General features: G+C 39.2%; 1 protein-coding gene across 1 annotated transcript in view; it reads right to left on the bottom strand.

Annotated features, from left to right (window-relative positions):
* Window positions 1-1454: 1454 nt before the first annotated feature.
* IL13RA1 (interleukin 13 receptor subunit alpha 1) overlaps window positions 1455-19616 on the bottom strand; it is a 65738-nt gene continuing 47576 nt past the window's right edge. The window contains exons 9-11 of the mRNA XM_029241273.1: window positions 17903-17999; window positions 14775-14859; window positions 1455-3917 (exon numbers count right to left, since the gene is read on the bottom strand). Of these exons, the coding sequence (XP_029097106.1) occupies window positions 3825-3917; window positions 14775-14859; window positions 17903-17999 (275 nt within the window). The 3' untranslated portion in view covers window positions 1455-3824. The remainder of the gene's footprint in view (window positions 3918-14774; window positions 14860-17902; window positions 18000-19616) is intronic.

The raw sequence follows: 19616 nt of genomic DNA, 5'->3' as shown, positions 1-19616 counted from the left end.
TTATGTCTTGGTTTCCTTATCTGTAACATGAAGATAATAATCAACCTATCTCATGGGACTCACATGGGGATTTAGTGAAATAACACATGTAACTTGGCACACAGTAGCTACTCAATAACTATTAATTTTCTCTTTTTTATAGAATGGTCTACCTAATAAATGTTGAAAACTAGCAGTGAAGTATTTTCCTGTTGCTAATGGTAAACTAAAAGTGTGACCATTAGAAAAGATGGCTAAAGGCCAAAGAACCTTCAGGAAGAAATCATCTTGGGAATTGATGTCAAAAATACCTAGCACATCCAAATGTCAGTAAAACTGCTTCTTCTCTTAAAGTAAAAGTATGCCAAGATTTCGCTACGGTATTTACAAAGAACTTTATTGCTTGATCAAATCATTAGGGTTTAAAAGAAAATAGAGTCTCTGAAATAAGTGTTCTTGTCCCCTTACTTTCTTCTAAAACTACTAATATTCTAGTAGCATGACATGCTACTCACATGAGTACAGAGCTGTGCTTGGAAAAGAGCAGGACTTCTTGGAAATGACAAAATGGTAAATTACCCTGGAAAGCAAATGGTCTCAGGTCATTCTGGCTCCTCTGCCCTGAGATAAGGTGAACATGTTTGTGGCTACAGGAATTTGTTTTCCATAGATCTCGTACAGATATACAGTCTCAAGGGTCCTCAGTTAAATGTTTTCTGTCATAATACTCAGCGTGTTGATGTGTTGAGGACCAGAAGGTGATTTCTTATTCAAAACAAAACAAAAGTATACTTACCTGGAGATGGATTTCCAGAATCTTCTTGGATCATTTTAGATAGTTACAGAAGTAACCTGAGCAAGATCAGCAGCCCCTACCCACACCCTAGGGCTTGGATCCTGGAAAGATGCAGGGTAATTAACAAATGTTGGGCTAAAGACGCACTCCCAGAACTTAATACAAATGAGAAAAACCCTCCGTGACACTCAAACCATTTTGCTGTAGTTACAGAAAACATGAAACTACATTACCATCTCTTAAGAGGGAAGCTATTGAACACTGATTTTCTTAGTCTCAAATCTAACCTGTTTATGTGATTAATTCATAACTAGAGGTCCCTCATGGTGTATATACCATGACAGTCTCCTTAAGTACATTGCACTCTAGTTGAAGCTTGAAATTAGAAAGGACCAGTTCTCCATTTCCCTTAATTGTCAGAACCACGATTTAGCAAATACTTACGTCCCTTTAGGTACTGTTTGCAAAGGCTGTACTAAACCAAGTGCAGGCCTTTATCAGAAAACACAGGCATGCCGAGAAGAGCAGGGAAGCTTATGATACATGCTTGTAAGATAAAAGGGCTGTCTTGGAATTTTTTCCCAACTTTGCCATTTCCTAATTCTTTTAACTCCAATTTCTTCTGCCACCCACTCCTCACGACACTTTCCCCAAAATAAGACAAAGGAAAACATTTGGGTGACATACAAAAAGACAACTAATATTTATTTTACTCAAGCTTTTCTGTTAAGAAGTTAAACAAAATGATCCCCATTTGAAGGCATTACCAAAAATGTTAACATTGTTTCACATATCCCTTCAGTGCGGGATGAAGAAAACACTTATCTGAATGAAAGAATAAGAAGGACCATCCTTACAGTGGCTTTACTTTGATGTGTGGAGAAAACAAATCCATAAAGTTAGACATAAAATAGCACATGAACCTACTAGTTTCCTACAGGCAGTGGGAATTCCACTGATGTGTTAAAGTCTCCAAGAGCTCTCAAGACCTGGGGATCGGTTTTCAGCAGTTATAAAACAGCCATAGGTACTCCCATAATTCACTGCCCACTTTTCCCTCAACTATTTTACCACTAAAAGAGCAAGATGGAAACACCCCCCCCCCCCAGCCCATTCCCAGGCCACAGGACCGTCATCAGTAGTTCTTTGGGTAATCAGAATATCAAAGCGTCCCCTCCCCGTGCTGCCATCTAAATAGGATGACAGGAAAAATGACTTTGGGTGAGGCATTTAGGTGTTTTGTTTCGCAGAAGTATAATACCTGGCTAGGAAATAATCTCATCCCTACACAGGAAAACCAAATATTCTTTCTAGAGAAGAGTAGGACAGAATAGAACATCCATGCCCGTCTCCCAGCCTCAATCTGACCTCAAATATAAAAGCAGGGGGAGGAAACACCTTGACATCTGCCATTGCCATGAACCCCAATTTCCTCAGGAAAGCCAGGGCACAGTGGTCCTCCACTGTGCCCAAACCTGAAAAGAGCAGGGATGTCTGATCTCCCTTCCCCTAAGAGCAGGAATTGGAAGTAGCATTATCTTATTAATACAAATGGATGAATGTTTGGAGAACCTGTGATATAGAGTTCTCAAGTTCCTACCAGTAATCTGAGTCTATGTGTGTGAGGAGAGAAACATTAGAGGGGACTTCTCATTTCCACACTTTAAATATGGAGGAAGTAGAAGTAGAGGGAATATATATATATGGATAGGTTGTGGGGATGGGTGAGAATGGAGCCTTAACATATGCAAAAAAAAATACAAACGTTGGAGCCTTGGATGGCTGGTTATCAATATAAGAAACAAAACCTACTAATAACCATTTGTGGGAGTAAGGGAAAAGAGAAAGACACAACTATTCTTTTTTTCTCAAGCAAATAGCAAAGTTCTAGGTGAAGATAATACCTGTTTTCTGTTTATAAAATGCATACAGAAACAGTAAATGCCGAAAAGCTTCAAATAAATGCAGAGTCACACAGAAGTTACAAAATATGCGAGAATTAGTCATTGTTTCTCAGTCTACTCACTTTTCCTGAGATGCAAATTACTCCCTGCTCCTCTAGGTGCTGTGAGCAGATTTATATTCTAATTGCTCATGAGAGGTGAAAGACTACACCGAAGGGAATGAGGGAGATGCAAAAGGGGAAATCGAGGTGGGAAGAGGGGTGTTGAAAGGTCTGGAAAATGACTGGTGGAGAAAGAACTGAGGAGCCCCAACTAGACTGTGAATTCTTTGAGGGAGTTGGTGCCTCACACCTGGGGGGCCTAACACAATCTGGACGCAGAGTAGATACTTGATTTGAGTAGCGGAGGTGAAGAATAAACAATGCACCATTAGAGACTGTGTCGCTCAAACTCTAATACCCAATAAGTCATTCTGCCTCTACTGCCCTTAAAAGCCTGAAATGGCTTTGAAAGATCTCAGTAAAGAAGCTGCTTCTGCTTTTTCTCACGGCCAACCAACAAGGATGCCTGGGCCTTTCAAAGCAGAGGAAAATGCTGCTGAAGGGGATGAAGACTCCGGACTATTAAAGAGTTTTAATAGCCACAGCCATTACTCAGTGGGATCCCAAACAACAGATAACAGATTTTATCAATTTTGTTTGCTAGATGTTCTCTATGACTCAAGTCTGACTTTTAGCATTTGCACCCAAAATGAATTCTCCTACAAATAAAATTTGTTGGTATTATTTGAGACAAAGAATACAAAGCAGGCATAGGTCCCTCAGGAAGTTGTCACAACTCCTGGTAAGATTAACTCGACTGCCATCATCACTTTTTGCTTTTGTCCTCTAGTTTGAAGCCTTAGCAAAAGACGTCTGCTTCTTATAATTCAACAGACATGACTCCACTCTTTTCTCCAAAGGGTCCATTATTATTTTTAGTTTTTTGGTGCACGACTCAACATAAAGACCTGTGGCTCTTATGAGCTGCCTGTTTTTAAACGGTCCAGTAGTTTCGGTTTCCATTTAACAAGTTCCCAGATAACAAATGGAAAACGGAATGAATCTTCACAAGGTCACATTGAAGGTTAAAATAAATTATCCCCATCACTGAGAGGCTCTCTTCAGGCTTTCTATCAGCACTACAGAATCAGTTTCTTCTTTGGTTTGCTTCTCATAGATGTCGTACTTCTTCCAGTGCTGGAAGGGAAGAAAAAACACATACACGATGACTTTTCTAAACAGTGTTCTTTCCCTGAGTACTCGCAGCCAATGCTTATTTTTAGGTTTCTGTGCATGGAACCCCGGGTATATGTTTTCCTGTTTTGTTTGGGGTCTTTTTTTTTGACCTAAGAATCTTCATCTATTTGAACCATCAATTAAACAAAACAATCAGGAATTAACGTTAAAGGTGAAAAACACCGTGGGACTGTTATATGATATTTAATAGCCATCTCAAAAGATAAATGTGGACACCTCCAAAATTGGAAACGAAGTCTTTTGAAGAAGAATAAAAGAGCAGCATGCTTTCCTTACTTCAACTGTTTCTATCTTTATTTTTTTACCACTCAAATTTGACCATTGCTCCAGAGATGCAATAGGCTCAAAAAGGCATCAAGGTGAACGGCAATATATAAAATGTCCCAAAAGTCTTAGTGCAGTTAAAAGTTTTGAAAGACCTTGCATTAACAGCTTCATGTAACATCATTTGCGAGACAGGGAATTATGCATATAAGGTAAACTCATCTTGAACTCAATTTAAGTGTGTATCTTACGGTGAAAGCCAATATCCTGGTCCTTGCCTTCCTTCCTTACAAGTCAAAGGAAAGGGTGAAATGTGAGCTCAGTCCCCTCATCTGTAAAATAAAGTTGTTAGACTAAACCAGGGGACTGCAAACTATGGTCTAAGGGCCAAATTCAGCAGGCTGCCTGTTTTTTTAAATAAAGTTTTATTGGAACAGAGCCACCCTCATTTGTTTCTGTACTGTCTACGGCTGTTTTCGTGCTACAACAGCACAGTTGAGTTGCTGTAACAGACCAAAAGGCTTGTGAAACCAAAAATATTTACTATCTGGCTCTTTATAGAAAAAGTTTGCCAATCCCTGCACTAGATTATTTCTAAGCTCCATTTCTGCTCTGTTGTTTTCTGGTTCTATAAGCCTAGAAAAGGAAATGGAAAGAAGGAAAAATAGAAACAAGCAACAATGATGATTCAGCTGCCTCAGGTTGTGCAACTGGAGATGGACTCAGCAGGTCAGGAGCATCCGGTCTTAGAGAACGTATGGAGAGATAAGTTGGAAGACACTGCTTAAAATATCCAAATTCTACTCAGCCTGTGCTCTATAGAGCCCACGAGCCACGACCACTGAAGCTTGCACACCTAGAGCCCGTGCTCTGCAACAAGAGAAGCCACCGCAGTGAGAAGCCTGTGCACCGCAACGAAGCGTAGCCCCTGCTCGCCGCAACTACAGAAAGCCTGTGCGCAGCAACGAAGACCCAACGCAGCCAAAAATAAATAAATAAATAAATTTATTTTTTAAAAAAGAAAAAGTATATTATAGGACCAGGGTTGGCAAACTTCTTCTGTAGATAATAAACATTTTCAGCTTTGAGGGCCATATAGTCTCTGCTGTTGTAACATGAAAGCAGCCATAGACAATATATAAATGAATAGGCATGGCTGTGTTGCAACAAAACTTTATTTATGGACGCCGAAATTTGAATTTCATATTATTTTCTTCTTTATATTTTTTCAACTACTTAAAAGTGTAAACACCATTCGCAGCTTGCAACCTGTACACAAACAACTGGCAGGCAGGAGTCTGTAGTTTACAGAGAAATCCTATGAGGAAGGTAGTGGATGGCAGCATAGCCACTATAAAAACCACAAGTAGGAAAGGTAAGTAGGGTAAGTAGGAAAGCAAAGCCAAAATCCACGGACACAATCTGCAACAAGACCAGATGAAAGTGATGCCCCCCATGAACCCTGAAATATGAGTGGGTAGGGACAAATTAGAGATGCTACAAGAGCAAAATGGTATTAGCTATGGGAGAGTATGGAGAGGGAATCAGCAGGGCATCTGATAGATCGGAGAATTCTAAAACAACTCACTCAAACTTCAGCAAGCTAACTTATGAACAATAAGTGAGTCTGGCAGGGGGTTGCACCGCCCAAAGAGTGACCAAATGCAAGGAGTCCACAGAACAGCCTGAGAGCCACCTGAGCCCTATGAACTCTCAGAACCATCCGAAGCTCCCTTCCTGGGCAAAGTCCCACTCTGGAGAAACTGATAGGAACAGACTCCACACTGGCTAGGACACAGGCAAGAGACACAAACTATAAAGTCCAGATAAAAGTAGACGAGGTGAACAGGCAGAGCCAGATTTCAGGAAGGAATTCACTATAGTTTTGAGAAATTGTCAAAAATAATAGAAGATGGAACTCTATAGCCATGAAATTAGAAAAAAAAAAAACTATCCTAAATCAAGTCGTCTCCTAAAACTTTAGGGAAACTAATTTCATGTAAAAATAAGCAACAGAATAATATTCTTATGGAATTAAAAGATGCCAGAAAGATGTCCACAAAATATACACAGATGAAAATTATAATATTTCAAAACTAGCAAAAGTATATTAAGAAAAAGTTATGTGATATGAAAAACTGTGCATGATATCGAAGAATATAAAAATTCAGAATAAGAACAATTCAGAAATGACATGGTAAAACCCAAGAAACAATTAGAAGTAAAAGAAAATAATCATTTCAGAAATGAAGACTAGCTAGAGGAAACACAGGGGCAAATAAACACAACAGATAAAACTTAAGAGAAACAAAAGATGAAAAGGAGGATTTCTTTTTAATCAAAAAGAAATAAAGATAGATGAAAATTATTCGAAAGGATGTGACAAATATAGAAGACAGGCAAGGAAAATAAGGGAACAGAATAACAAAGTCTATAAGTGAAGACATTTTCACTGAAAGTTTTTAAAAAGATTTGAAACTACATACTGAAAAGGCACACTATATACCTTGGAAAATCAACCCAGAATGACTAATACCAAGACATATTCTAGTAAAATTATAGGACTTCGAAGGAAAAAATCTTTTGACAACCAGGCAAAAAAGACCAAGTGTTTTAACACAGAAAGAGTATTATATTGTCAGCAGACCTTGACAACACTTTATGCCAGAAGAAAATGCATGACATATTTAAGATACCCAAAGCAAGAACATGTAAGCCATGGATTTTATATCTAGCTTAAATGAATTTCAGTGATTAATGCAGGAAACTCCATCAATATGTAAATAATCCAGGAAATGTTGGTCCCATGAATCCTTCCTGAGAAAAGTTTTGGAGTTTCAAAAAACCAAAATGACTGGAGAGACATCAACATAAAGATCGGGGGTTAGCATCAAATACATACCATATAGAATTAAGACTAAAGAGGGCTATAGGGAGACAATATAGTATATAATGGCCTTATGCACTGGAAATGTAGATCCTGGACAACTTTAAGAACGGGGAGAGAATGGGAAGAACATATGGAAAAATTGCTGTCTTTAATAATCGTTGAAAATTATTTTATAGTTTGTCAAGAGTTCAGAAATTCCTTCAGTTCCACCTGTTTCCTTTTCAGCTGTTAAATTCAAATAAAGATAAATATGAGCATTTTATGAAAACATATTATATAATTTGTTAAAAGTGTGGACTGGAGGATCAGGAAGCCTGGGCTCAGATCCCAGCTCTAACTCTTGTTAGTTAGATGTAGATACTAGCTCTGCTAGGCAGCAGCAGTGTAACCTCAAACAAGTTACATATAATCCCTCTGGTGCTTCACTGTCTTCATCTGTATAGTGGAGATAATCCCTGTTGCAGGATGGGGACAAATTAATGAAGGAAGTGCTTAGAAAAGTGTCTAACACATAGCGAAAGTTCAATAAATATGAACTGCTATTATTATTGTTGTTACTATTATTCCATATACCAGTAAAAGTGCAGTCAGCCCTCCGGAGGAGATGCATAGGTTATGTGCAAATACTACACCATTTAAGGGACTTGAACATCCGTGAATTTGGGTATCCGAGGGAGTCCTGAAGCCAATCCCCCACAGATACCAAGGGACGACTGTATTTCCATTCCTCTATGTTGTTCTCATAACCTTAAAGATGATTACAGCTGGATAACAAGATTAATTTTTCTCTTTTGGTTATCTGTATTTCTCATTTCTCTATAATAAACATATTTCTTTTAAAAGAAATATTATTTTAATTTAAAAGATGCACCCTGAATGTTACATTTTCATTGGTGTCTGCTCATTAGACCCAACGCTTAACTGTGTTGGACAGGAAAAAAGCAATCAGAACACTGCAGCAGAAATGGCTTCTAAGAAAACATTAATTTATTATTATTATTTTTTTATTTATTTATGTTTTTGCGGTACTAGGGCCTCTCACTGTTGTGGCCTCTCCCGTTGCGGAGCACAGGCTCCGGACGCGGAGGCTCCGCGGCATGTGGGATCCTCCCGGACTGGGGCACGAACCCGTGTCCCCTGCATCGGCAGGCGGACTCTCAACCACTGCGCCACCAGGGAAGCCCAAACATTAATTTTTTAATTACCTTTTTTCATTCCTGAAACTCTGATTACTCTCATTTTCACCCATCGTCAGCATCAGGGCCTTTGCCTGAGCACTGCTTCTATGCATATGTCTATGTAAGGTAAAAGGGACAAAAGCAAAGGCTCTGACCTGTTATTCAATTTTGTGAATTATATGTCAGTCTAACTTTAAAATGACTTGTAGAAAAAAAAAATCCACAGAATTACAGTCCATAATTCAATTCTTACCCTGCCGACTTTTTAAACAAGGTAATTGACAATAGAATAATGGCCAAAGATGAAAAACATCCTAGATGAAAACACATCAGTGTTTGGGTGGTGAACACAACTGGCTTTTAGTTGTTAGTCATCCTAGAAAAATACATGTATGTATATAGAATTTTTTTTAAAGAAAGAAACAAACGTCATAGAATAATGGAACATCAAGTTTCAGTTTAAGAGTACCTTCAAGATTTGGTTATTTCCCACAGTGAACTGCCAACAGAGGTGAAGTGGGTTTCATGCACCTAAGCACCACGCAAAACACTGGCCTTGTGTGTACAAATCAGCTGATTATGTGCCCCCGTCTTCTTCAGAGCAACAGACACAATAGAAAGTTGTACAATATGAATTGTAGATCCCCGCGCCTTAAAAATCACTGCAGCTTAAAAGGAACCTGTTGAATGTGGTGTGGAGGGGACTAATTTGGTACCATTTGAGGTGGCTATCAATTCAAACACTCACTTTGAAAATTGATAATTAAAGGGAAAGAATTAAACATGTTTCCTACCTTTCTAGCAGAAACCGAATTTCAGAACAACTAAGAAGCCTAGTTGAGGACTGAAAGCAGTGCTTTGTAGGAAAATGCTAGCTTATAAATGTAGATTAAATGATAGATGAGAAAAATCATCATCGTTTCACAACCCCTAATGAGATTATTGATTCAAGCAAGGATACTAATTGGCCACTAAAAAGCATCAGCTGAAGAGTTGACAGGGTGCTAACATTACCACCACACAGATTATCTTCAGGTGGCAAGGGGAGGAAACGTGTAGATGGCAGGAGGGGACATGCTATTATCACCTTAAATACAGTGGTCCATCTCACTAATGGTGGGACAACTGGATATTATCTGTCTCCTGACAATTGGGACAGCTGGAAATATTTAAATATGGACTGAGTATTAGATGATATTAAGGAATTAATAATTTTTAAAGTGTGGCCATGCTATTTTGGCTATGTAGGAAAGCGATCTTAGCTTTTAAAGATACACACTGAAGTTAAAAAAAAAATTCAGCAGTATTTGGAAATCAACTCCAAGTTAAAAAGCTGCTTTCCAATCAGGAATTCAAAACTGGCACAGTACTGAAAATGTAAGTGGTTTCCAAGAAGCAGAGGAAGAATAGATAATATTTTATGGATGAAAAAGAAATGCAGATGCAGAAGAGAAGCAATTCCCTCCGCAAAGCCCCCCTACCCCCCAAATATGGCCAGCAGCCCAAGTAGTCACACAGAAAAGGCAAACAGCAAAGCAACAGGAGAAAATGCTGCTGGCCAAAATGTTACTACAGTGATGAGCAAAACATTGTCAAAACAGTAGAAACCTTAAGGAACATGATACAGAAGATTTAATTTACTGGTGGCTAAACCTAAATAAGTTTGTTTTTTTTTTAAAACAACCACTACTGATGGTGCAGCGTGGAAGAAGAAATTGTTTAGAAAGGGCATGGATTATTTCTTGGGATTAGAAGTTGGTAAATTTGGGCTACAATGGCTTCTACTCCAGGTTCTGCAATTCTCTCTCTATGTGATAGTCCTTGAGAAATTTCTCCATGGTCCCCAATGTCCCCATCTTTAAAGTGAGGAGCTGGACTAGAATTTTGAAAATCTATAGTTAAAGACAACTAAACATGTAAACATACACCTCATTAGATGACCTCTAGGGCAATGTTCACTCCATAATTATTCATTCCCTAATTCGATGATTCTAGAAGTAAAAGGACAGTCTTTCTGCTGTATATGCAGTTCAATTTTCGAGAACTGCTGCCATGTAGAGAAAGTAGATTATTCATTTGGTTATAAAGCAAACATGGAAATTTGTTCTATTACCCTTTCCCCTGTCTGGCATTTTTATTATACTTTTAGTTTTAAACACTGATTTTATTTAATGGTCTGCAACCACCGCAAACAAAAACATCTTATGCTTTTAGTGGTCCATCTTGTCAGTGTATCCACCTCACTAAATTATAGAATTATCTGACTCATCAGGACAACATATTATCCTCTAGACAGCAAATTGAAAAAAAGCAATTCTCCCATCTCTGAGAAAGATAATTGATCTGATTTTGCTGTCAATGTTACCATCATTCACTCTATCACCCAGGCCTGAAACCTTGCAATTATTTTTTACTCTCGCCACCTTTCATCACCCACACAGAGTCACCAAGTCGTAATGAGTTTCCTTTAATAATGTCTCTTGCATCAATCTCCTCTGCCACCACCTAAATTCAAATCCCTATTATCTCACAGACCTGGATGACCACAATATTCTCTTTTCCCTTAATGACTTGTACAGTGTTTCTTTTTATTATAAAAGTAATACATGCTCATTACAGGCAATTTGGAAATTTCAGAAAGGTAGAGAGAGAATAATATCAATTATCCACAGTCTTCCTGCCCAGAGATGATTATTTTGACGCATTTCCTTCCACTCATTGTTCTATGTATATATTGATGCATTTTTTATAAAAATTAGGATTGTAATACACTACACATTTATGATATGTTTCTTGCACTTACACCGTGAGTATTTTGCTAGGACATTAAATGCTTTGAAAACCTAACTTTTCAAAAAACTTATTCTCGATTGTTGATGTTTCCTTCGTTTCTAATTTTTCGTTTTAGAAACAAATGCTGCATTGACCATCCTTGTACCATTGTTGGATTATTTCCCTAAAATAGATTCCTAAAGAAATAATGACAAGATCAAAGATTCTTGTTACATTTTACCAAGTTGCCCTCCAGAAAGAACACATACCATTTTACAGGCCCACCAGCGTTGCACGAAAAGTGCCAGTTCCCCACCCACTTGTTAACACTGGATATTATCACTTTTTAGAAATGTATTAAGCTGGAAATGTATACCTCATCAATGCTTTGGCTGTATGTCTTGTATATATCAGTGAGTCCAAACATGTTTTCACAGATATTGGACATCTGTGTCATGGCACTTTGACTGTCTTCATTCTGCTAAAAGGTGTAGCAAACTCAAATGCTTTTCAGGGGTCTGGCATGTTAGGTCAACATGTGAAACCACAGTGGGAATTAGGAATTCTCAGAAATTCCTAATCTCAGGAATAGGGCCTGAGATGAACTGGTAGAGTGCATGCCCTGCTTAAGATCCCAAATTGAAAAATTTTAAATACACCACGCTGGCCAAACAAAACATCTGTGGGGCAAATTCAGGACTAGGTTCCCAGTTTGCTACCGTGCTAGCGCCTCCCCTCTCTAATCCATTCCCTCCAGGTTGTTGTCGGAATGATAGGTGTGGAGAGAAGGGAACCCTCCTGCACTGTTGGTGGGAATGTAAATTGGTGCAGCCACTGTGGAGAACAGTATGGAAGTTCCCTAAAGAAACTAAAAATAGAGCTACCATATGATCCTGCAATCCCACTCCTGGGCATATATCTGGAGAAAAACATGGTCTGAAAGGGTACCCCAATGTTCATTGCAGCACTATTTACAATAGCCAGGACATGGAAGCAACCTAAATGTCCACCGACAGAAGAATGGATAAAGAAGATGTGGCACATATATACAATGGAATATTACTCAGCCATTAAAAAGAAGGAAAGAATGCCATTTGCAGCAACGTGGATGGACCTAGAGATCGTCATACTGAGTGAAGTAAGTCAGACAAAGACAAATATCGTATGACATCGCTTATATGCGGAATCTAAAAAAATTGATACAAATGAACTTATTTACAAAACAGAAACAGACTCACAGACTTAAGAGAAGAAACTTATGGTTACCAGGGGGAAGGGTGGGGGGGAGGGATAGTTAGGGAGTTTGGGATTGACATGTACTCACTGCTATATTTAAAATGGATAACCAACAAGGACTTACTGTAGAGCACAGGGAACTCTGCTCAGTATTATGTAACAACATAAATGGGAAAAGAATTTGAAAAAGAATAGATACATGTATATGTATAACTGAATCACTTTGCTGTACACCTGAAACTAACCCAACATTGTGAATCAACTAGACTGCAATATAAAATAAAAAGTTATAAAAACAAAGAATGATATTCCTAATACCTCCTCATGTAAGGCCAGCCATAACATGACTCCAAATCTGTTTCTCGGAACTCCCCTATCCCAACCCGGTACTTCTATCATACAGAACTCTAAGGAGGTAGTGAGGTTCTTGAGGACAAACATTCTATCTTACAAAAGGCAATGCAGCAGAGTGGAAAGAAAGGGAAAAGTCTAGAATCAGACAGTCCTGGGTCAAATCTCACCTTATTATCTACTAGCTGTGTGGCTGCAGTAGAGTTATTTAACCTCACTGAGGCTCCATTTCCTCATCTGTGAAATGGTACTAACAGCACCTACACCACAGGGTGGTTATGAAGATGGAGCATTTAATACACTGTGTACACACGGTAGACTTCCAATCACTGGTTAGAGGAGCTGTTAGAATACTTGCACAATTCTCAACCTCCAGCATCTGTCTCAGTAGCTGGCAAAATGAAGACACACGGGTGATCCTAAGGAAAATATCTATAACAGTGATTTTCAAAGTGCGCTCCGTGAATGATCATGCCAGGATAGCACTCATCTTTGGGCTCCTTTGAAATATGCAGATTCCTGGGACCCATCCCAGAGCCAGTGAATCCGAACTTCTGAAGGTAGGGCCCAGGATTCTATACTCCTACAAGCACTGCAGTCGACTGTGACTCAAAGCTGAAGAAACACCGTCACCTCAGTGGCAGTATACCAGCCCTTCATCAGGTACCTGACTTCTAGACCTCCCTGGCTAGTGGTGCCCTATCTGGCACAGTTACCCACTGCCCATGCCCATGACTTGGTGAAAAAGTGATCCAGATGGCTCTTCCTCTGACAGCATGGGAGCCTCCCTGCCTTCCTTCCCTAGCCACTGTGTATCACCCGTCATTACAAGAATCGTTTGGGCATTAAAGATAAATGGAAAGTACTATCAATAGTAATACTAAGCACTAACACTTACTAAGCACCTATAATGTGCCAGACACACTAAGTGGTTTCTACGTATTAAATTAATTTAATCCACATAACAACACTATGAGGCAGGTGCTATCGTTACCTCCACTTTTTACAAGTGGGAAAACTGAGGCACAGGAAGGTTAAGGAAGTTACCTAAGGTCAAACAGATGGTAGATGACACAGCAGAGATTTGAATCCAGACAATCTGACTCCAGAGCGCAGGCTGTTATCTACTGTGCTGTACTATTTCCCTGAATTAACTGCCCTATGCCTGAAATGACTAACTTAAGACATATACAATAATATCGATATTTATTTCATTTAGTGCCTTTATTATTTTATTTGGGTGAATGTATTTATCAGAGAAGCCTCAAACTCTCTTGTTCCCATAAGGTCTTAGCTTTTCCAGCCACAAATTCTAGCGTGAGAGTCTGCAGCCAGCTAACTCTAACAGTTCGGGTGGGTTTGCTCTAGTTCCATGTCTTCGGAGGCCAGCTTTCCAGGCAATAGCATGAACACAATCTATTTCAATTGTTTACCTTATCTTTCTATTTCCCTAAATCAAGTTTGAAAAATTACTCCAGTCAGAAGACCTGCCTATTGGCTTAGTTTCATAAAGGAGGCTCCACCCCCTGCAGGTTTAGATCAAATATGTTCCCTACCCCAGAGAGAGAATGAAGCCCCGTGAAACAAGACAGACGAAGTATTCTGGGAACTTCTTAAAAGCTATGCTTGGCCTGAGATACAACATTTTAAATCAGCTCTTCTTTAATCTTTTAGATAAAATGTAGCTTAAAATAACCAATTTTGAAATGAAATTCTGACACATGCTACAACATGGATGAACCTTGAAAATGTTATGCTAAGTGAAAGAAGCCAGACACAAAAGGACAAATATTATAGGATTCCATTTATATGAGGTACCCAGGTTAGGCAAATTCAGAGAGACAGAAAGCAGAATAGAGGTTACCAGGGCTTGAGGGGAATGGAGAGTTATTGCTTAATGGGTACAGTTTCTGTTTGGAATGATGAAAAAGTTCTGGAAATAGTGAAGATGGTTGCACAACACTGTAAATGTACTTAATGCCATTGAACTGGATACTTAAAACTGGTTAAAATGGTAAATTTTATGTTTTACCAAATTTTTTTAAAATCCCATAGCCTCTCCCCCCCCCAAAAATCAATTTCAAACTTCACAGAGTCAGTGCTTACCAGGGTATCATCATTCTGGTCTCCAAACATTTCTTTAAAAATCTTGCCAGGATCAGGAATTGGAGGGAATATAATAATCTTGAGCCTTTAAGAAAACAGAGGCATTTTTGATCAAACCTTCCATTCCACAGAAATGTCCCACTTAAATACAGCCATATTAAAAGAAGGCTTGGACAAAAGACATGGTACACAAGTCATCTTTAGTGATAACGTACTTGTGAAAAACTTTCTAAAACAAGCTGAGAAATCGATCTCCTAAAAGTATCAAGTGTGGATAAAGCAAAGGGCCCATCAGTAGCAGACTACTTATACCCTTTCAATGAAAAAAAATTTTTCCAGCTTTATTGAGATATACTTGATAAACAAAAATTGTATAAATTTGAGGTGTACAAAGTGACATTTTAATATATGTGTACATTGTGAAATGATGATCACAATTAAGCTAATTAACACATCCATCACCTCACATAGTTATAATTGTGTGTGTGGCACTGTGTGTGTTATCCTCTATCATTTAAATAAAAATGGTGCTTTACTTATCACAGATCAGATGGGAGCTTGCTGTTTATAATTTTGAAAAAAATAATCTTCCGAGAACGGGGGTATTCTCTTTAATTTTTCTTCCTTATTTTCCTTGTCTCCTCTCTGTTTTTTTTTTAATTAAAAAAATTTTTAATTGAAGTATAGTTGATTTACATTGTTGTGTTAATTACTTCTGTACAGCAAAGTGACTCAGTTATACATATATATATACATTCTTTTTCACATTCTTTTCCATTATGGTTTATCACAGGATATTGAATATAGTTCCCTGTGCTACACAGTAAGACCTTGTTGTTTATCCATTCTATACATAATAGTTTGCATCTTGGGCTTCCCTGGTGGCACAGTGGTTGAGAGTCCGCCTGCCGATGCAGGGGACACGGGTTCGTGCCCCGGTCCGGGAAGATCCCACATGCCGCGGAAGCGGCTGGGCCCGTGAGCCACGGCTGCTGAGCCTGCGCGTCCGGAGCCTGTGCTCCGCAACGGGAGAGGTCACAACAGTGAGAGGCCCATGTACCACACACACACACACACACACAAAAAAAAGTTTGCATCTTATAATCCTAAACTCCCACTCCATCCCTCCCCCACCTCCCTCCCCCTTGGCATCCACCCCAGTCTATTCTCTATGTCCATGATTCTGTTTCTGTTTCATAGATATGTTCATTTGGGTCACGTTTTAGATTCCACTTATAAGTGATATCATAAGGTATTTGTCTTTCTCTCTCTGACTTACTTCACTTAGTATGATAATCTCTAGTTGCTGCAAATGGCATTATTTCATTCTTTTTTTATGGTTGAGTAGTATTCCATTGTATATATGTACCACATCTTCTTTATCCATTCCTCTGTCAATGGACATTTAGGTTGTTTCCATGTCTTGGCTATTGTGAATAGTGCTGCTATGAGCGTAGGGGTGCACGTATATTTTAGAATTAAAGTTTTGTCTGGACTCTCTATTTTTGCATCTGATAGTAGTACCCTTTGGCGGACCTACCTCATCTCCTAGGTCTCTAAATGTTGATGTGTCCCAGCATTCTCTTTTGTCCTCTTTATCTCTCTCACTTTATTAGTGCTCTCTTCCAGTCTTAGGGCTTTAAATCCATTTACATGCCAAGGACTCCCAAAATTCCATCTCCAGCCCAAACCTCTCCCTTAAACTCCAGATTCATGTATACAAGTACCTATTTAGCATCTCTACTTAGATATCTAATAGGTATCTCAAATTTCTCATGTTCAAAACTGAAGTCCTCACCTTTTCCCTAAAGCCAGCTCTCCTCCCAATCTTCTCCATCTTAGTAAATGGCTCTAGCATTCACTCAGTTGCTGAAGCCAAAAATCTAAGAGTTATCCTTGAATCCTCAATTTCCCTCACACCTTTGAAGACAAGCAGCCATCAGCAAGCACTATTAATTCCATCTTCAAAATATATTCCACATCAGACTACCTCTTACTACCTCCTAACTAGTCTACCGGCCTCCACTCTTGTCCAAGTCAAGTCTTCACTCAGCAATACAATGATCTTTTATGACAGTAAATCCAATCACATCCCTCCCCTGATTAAAACTCTCTCATGCTTCCCCATCATGCTTAGGATAACATTTCAATTCCTTGCCATAGCCTACATGATCTGGCCCTGCCAGCCTCTCCAGCCTCATTTCCTGTTGTTCTCCCCCTTGCATGCTCTCCTCTAACAAGACACACGGAGTTCATTCCAGCCTCAGGACCTTTGCACTTGCTGTTCCTTTGGCCTAGAATACTCTTTCTTTGAATATCTGACTGGTTTGCTCTTTTAATTCTGTCCTCAAATGTCACTTTCTCAGAGAGGACTTCCCTGGCATCCTATGTAAGATGAGCCTCATATCACTTCCTAGCCTTTCTCGCCAGCCCAACTCCACAACTTTACTACTCACTAAGTGAAACCATAGATAGGGACTTTGTTCTGTTCATTGCCACAACCCCAGCAATAACAACAGTGCCTGGCACATAAATAGGCACTCAACAAACGTATGTTTCAAGAATACTGAAATAATGATAAAATGTTGATTCTAGAACCAGCTTAATAACCTTATTCCAACTTTAGGTATTTACTGAAAGAGCAAATAATAGCACCAGACTAGTCCCTATGATGAAATTGAGAAAGTAAAACATTCTCAAGGAATGGGTGCTGTAACTTAGAGACAACTTGAAGTTCTCTTTCCTATAGCATTAAGTAGCAACCTGTTTTGCATTCACACTAGACAAGTCATTTAATTGGTAACGGTCTCCATTTCTAAAACGTATGATCTACCAACCAACTGTTGAGAAATTAGGCATTTGAAAGAGTAGAGTGAACATAGGTCTTATCAACAATTCTAAAAATATACAAAGAGAGCACTGCCTGAGCAGAGCCCTGGGATCCAACACTTTTCTCACCAGAAAATGGGTACAGTAATATTTCTTTGCCATGCCGTACTACCAGAAAGCTAGGTATAGCCAAAATGCTTCCAACACACTGGGGAAACATCAAACACACCCACAAAGAAGAATAACCATAGCAACCAGGGTAGCAGAAACTGTCAAGCCTGCCTGGGCAGCTGCCTTACCTTTTCAGGTACAGTAGAAGGACTATGATTGCAGCTGCAACGATGATTGGAATGATGAGTAACGTGGTTATGTAAAATGTTGGATTGGCCTTCTGACCTGGAAAATGAAGAACAAAGAGAAAGACGTGAGAAATAAAACCCTTTTAGAAATAAACCAAGCAACAGTTGTATTAGACTAATGAGATTACAGATATTTCTGCCCTCTACACCAACATATTTCCCAAAACTCTTCAATCCTCTTATCTTTTGTTATCTTAATAGTGAAAAAAAAAAGTCCTGCTCTGGTGCCTAAAATTCCATGGATGAAAAAGCACCTTAAGGATTATCTGAAACCAGGATATCTTAACTGGTTTCAGACACTATTAACAAAGATGTTATATGTGTTAAATATGTCATCTCATTAACAGTGACTATCTTTTCTTATTGGTTACTTAGCACTATTAGAACACCTAAAATAATCCTAACAACAACTACCACTACTATTCTTAATTGAGCAACTACTGTATGTCTGATATCATACTAGGTAATTTTGCATGCTTATATCTATGCTAAAGAGATAGATAATATTACTTCCCACTTATACAGATGAGAAGTGTAAGGCTCAGAGAGGTTCAGTGGCTTGTCCAGAGGGTTTAGTAAGTGATGGAGTCAAGCCTCAAACCCAGCACTGTCCAATTCCAAAGACTTTCATTAACTGCCTTGCTACACCTAACACTTAGAATGGCACGTCTATTTATTGGGTTGGCCAAAAAGTTTGTTCAGGTTTTTCCATAACATCTTACAGAAAACCCAAACAAACTTTTTGGCCAACCCAATATATGCTCATCTTTTCCACCAGGGCATGAAAATCTGGAAAGCATCTCAGGGCCTAACATTGTGTTAGGCAGCCTCTAAGATGACTCTAAATGATCCCTGCCTCCTGATATTCACACCCCTGTATAATTTTCTCCCCTTAAGGGTGGGCTGGACTACATGTGTGAATAGCAACAGTGATGGGATGTCACTTCTGAGATAAGGTTATAAAGGGCTGCAGTTCTCATATTGGGTGTTTCCTCATATGCTCCTTCTTGTTTGGACTACGCACTGGGGGAAGCCAACTGCCATGTCATGAGGTAGCCCTGTGCAGAGATCCAAATGGTAAGGAACTGAGAGAGGCCTCTGTATTAGTTTCCTAGAGCTGCTGTAACAAATCACCACACGCTGGTTGGCTTAAAACAGGAGAAATATATTCTCTCACAGCTCTAGAGGCTAGAAATCCCAAATCGAGGTATCAGCAGGGACATGCTCCCTCTGAAGGCTCTAGAGTAGACTCTCTCCTTGCATCTTCCTAGCTTCTGGTGGCTCCCAGGAATCCTTGGTGTTCCTTGGATTTGTAGCTGCATCACTCCAATCCCTGCCTTCATCTTCCCATGGCCCTCTTCTCTGTGTTTCTGTGTATCCTCTCTTCTTCTGATAAGGATACTAGTCATTGGATTTAGGGCCTGCTCTAAGCTGGTATGACCTCATCTTAACTTGCTTACATCTGCAAAAACTCTATTTCCAAATAAGGTCACATTCACAGGTACCAGGAGTTGGAACTTGAACATATCTTTTTGGGGCACATGATGCAACCTGCTACAGCCTCCATCCAGCATCCAGAGTGGAAATGAGGCTTTCCAATGACCATATGAGTGATTTTGCAAGTGGATTCTCCAGCCCCAGTCAAGCCTTCAGA

Source organism: Monodon monoceros, unplaced genomic scaffold, assembly GCF_005190385.1.
Source record: "Monodon monoceros isolate NGI ecotype Baffin Bay Population unplaced genomic scaffold, NGI_Narwhal_1 Super_Scaffold_22, whole genome shotgun sequence".
Lineage (NCBI taxonomy): Eukaryota > Metazoa > Chordata > Mammalia > Artiodactyla > Monodontidae > Monodon > Monodon monoceros.
The sequence above is the reverse complement of the archived record's forward strand: the minus strand, read 5'-3'. Positions and strand labels throughout refer to the sequence as shown.